Here is a 2945-nt window from a genome sequence, read left to right as displayed (position 1 = left end):
CCATATGTTCACTAGTAAGCGAGTGCCTTTTGGTATATCGTAGCCACTAACAACACAATCCTCAATCGACTCATGGGGTAGCAAGAGTGGTGCAGCTGGATATAAACGCAACGATTCGTTAACAATAGCTTGAAGATAAACTAAGTTCTTGAGGTCCGATTCTTGGACCCATCTGTCCTTGCCAACATGAATGTCTAGCTCATCTTTGGCCTTTTTAAGGGCTTCGTAGTTGTTTAGGAGTAAAGATAGAGTCCATGTTAGAGTTACAATTGTAGTATCAGTACCTGCCGATTGCATAGCCTGCCAAGCCCAAAAGTTGCAGCAATCAACTCCACATTCCACAATATAAAGTAAGAAAAATAAATAAAATTGGTCTAAGTTATTATATTCACCGACATTCTAAATCAGGTAGAGATATACAGATTATGTACAGATTCGGCACAAGTAAGCAGTTTTAGCCCAAATTATATATGTGCGTTGAGAAATTCACTAAACATCTATATTTATATCTTTAATCTATATCTATATCTATATCTATAATATATTAAAAGTGTGAACACCGTGATTTAAATTTTTTACCTTCATTGAAGCAGTCTCCTTTAGACAAAATAATCTTTTTACTATTTTTTAAAATTATAATTATACATAAATACTAATAATATATTTTTTTTTAAAACAAAAATCATCATTATTAAAGAGTCCTAATTATAGTACCTTATATTTGGCAAACAAATACAATCGTAGAAGTAATTACTATTAATTTATATTTTTGGAAAAATTATAAATTACGCATACTATTTTTTAATTAAGGTAAATTAATTTTCGTTCCTTATTTTAATAGGAATGTGTGATAGTAGTATAATTTGTTTAGGTATAAAATTCCTTTAATATTTTTAGTATTTATACATAAATAGTAATAATTTATATTTACCCTCAAAATGTAGGAACAAAGGGCCGTGCAAGGAATTTCAATGGACATACTCACGATGTGGTGTAAAAGTACACAAATTGATAGCCACCCAAATTAATGGACTCTCCTTCTACCTTCACCTAATTTCTATAGCAATATCACAATCAAGTTAAATAGATCAGTTTTCTTAACAGAGAATAACACTTGCTTTTATCATATTATTTTATTTTAATTTACAGGTAGTCGATGAATGTCGGCCGGCTTTGAAGAATGTTTTTAGGTAAAAGTTAGGTTTAACTGTATTGTTTTAATATTTCTATTAGTGTATTGTTTTATGGTAGTTTACAGGTTGTAGATGAATGTCGATCGGTTTTAAGAAATTTTTGTTGATCAGCTTTGAGGAATTTTTGTGTATAAAGGTTAGGTTTAATTATACTGTGTTGATATTTCTTTTATGGTATTGTTTTGTTATAGTTTACAGGTGGTAGATAATATCAACTGGCTTTGAAAAAAAAATTTAGATAAAGATTAAGTTTAATTGTATTGTTTTGATATATCTAATTTGAGAATATTTTTTTTGTGTAAAGGGTTAAGTTTAGATGTATTGTTTTGATATCTCTATTATCATATTATTTTGTAGTAGTTTACAGGTGGTAAATGAATGTTCGTCGGCTTTGGGGAATTTTTTGTGTAAAAAATTAGATTTAATTGTATTGTTTTCATATCTCTATCATTACATTGTTTTGTTATAGTTTACAGGTGTTAGATGAGTGTCAATTGGCTTTCATAAATTTTTTGGTAAAGGTTAGGTTTAATTAAATTAATTCTCCATCTTTACATATTCAAAAGATGTTGAATGTAATAATTACACGCTTCTTTATCAATTTAAACAAATATCCTGTTTAGTGTAACATTTAAATTAATTAAAGTGAGATACACGCGCGAAGCGCGTACACTTAAACTAGTATACATAATAATCATACAGGGTTCACAGAAATCGTAAGCAAATGAAGGGTTCGCAAAAATCATAAGCAAATGAAGGGTTCGCAAAAATCATAAGCAAATGAAGGGTTCACAGAAATCATAAGCTTCAAATCCTGAATATTTTACCACAACTGTAAACGATGTTTATAACTAAAAACGTACCAAACAAGTAGCTTTGATAACGGCACCAGCATCAAAATCATAAAGATCTTTGTCTTCACAAATGGTCAACATGACATCCAAGAAATCTTCTTCATCTCCTGATTTATTTCCCCTTAATTTCCTCTTTCTTTTGTGCTCTGCTAACCAATCTTCAACAAGGCAGTCCATTTCTTTAGCAGTCTCTTTCATGGCTTTCTCATGGCCACCAATATCCAGCCATCTTAGATAAGGTAAAAAATCAGCAACAGCAGAGGCCACTAATAATTCATTAAATCTTCTGATTGCTTTGTGAGCCTTACTCCTTTGTTCATCTTCCTTATCTGTTGCATAGGTGGATCTAACATTTAAGTTTTATGGTTTGAATTTTTTTATAAGTATGAATTCAAAACATAATTCTAGTTAGTAGTAAATTTGCCACCATGTGATCAGGAAGTCACAAGATGGTAGAATCATCCTCTTGCAGAAATGTAGTGCAGAGGTGTGCAAACACGGTCAATAAACCGAATCGATAAAAATATTATTTATTTATTATTATTGGGTAAACGATTTTTAATTGTTTTATCAAAAAAAATTATTGAGTTATTGATTTGGTTTCGGCTTTTTCTTATTGAGCTATACCCAATAACTCAATAAGAATATATTAAATTACTATTTTACACCTGCTTATATATATATATATATATATATATATATATATATATATATATATGACATAATACAGAACCTTTTAACTTCACATCAAATTATAACTTGACATTTAACTTTGGTCGTGCACTAGTAGACCCTTTAACTATATAAAAGCTGAACAAAAAAAGTCCAATTCTACCTGGCAAAATGCGTGATTACACTCAAAATGACGCCCGTGAGAGTAAAAATTGAAGCCCCCAGT

The 2945-nt window shown here is 29.9% G+C and overlaps 1 protein-coding gene across 1 annotated transcript; it reads right to left on the bottom strand.

Annotated features, from left to right (window-relative positions):
* Nucleotides 1–12: 12 nt before the first annotated feature.
* LOC124891369 (cytochrome P450 CYP82D47-like) lies at nt 13–2376 on the bottom strand (the record flags this gene model as incomplete). The annotated part of the gene is made up of 2 exons (XM_047403121.1): nt 13–300; nt 2057–2376. Coding segments are annotated over 2 exons (608 nt in total), but the record flags the coding sequence as incomplete, so codon positions are not given.
* Between the last annotated feature and the right edge of the window lie 569 nt (nt 2377–2945).

Source organism: Capsicum annuum, unplaced genomic scaffold (genome assembly GCF_002878395.1).
Source record: "Capsicum annuum cultivar UCD-10X-F1 unplaced genomic scaffold, UCD10Xv1.1 ctg34598, whole genome shotgun sequence".
NCBI classification, from domain to species: domain Eukaryota; kingdom Viridiplantae; phylum Streptophyta; class Magnoliopsida; order Solanales; family Solanaceae; genus Capsicum; species Capsicum annuum.
This window is presented reverse-complemented; position numbering and strand designations above follow the sequence as displayed.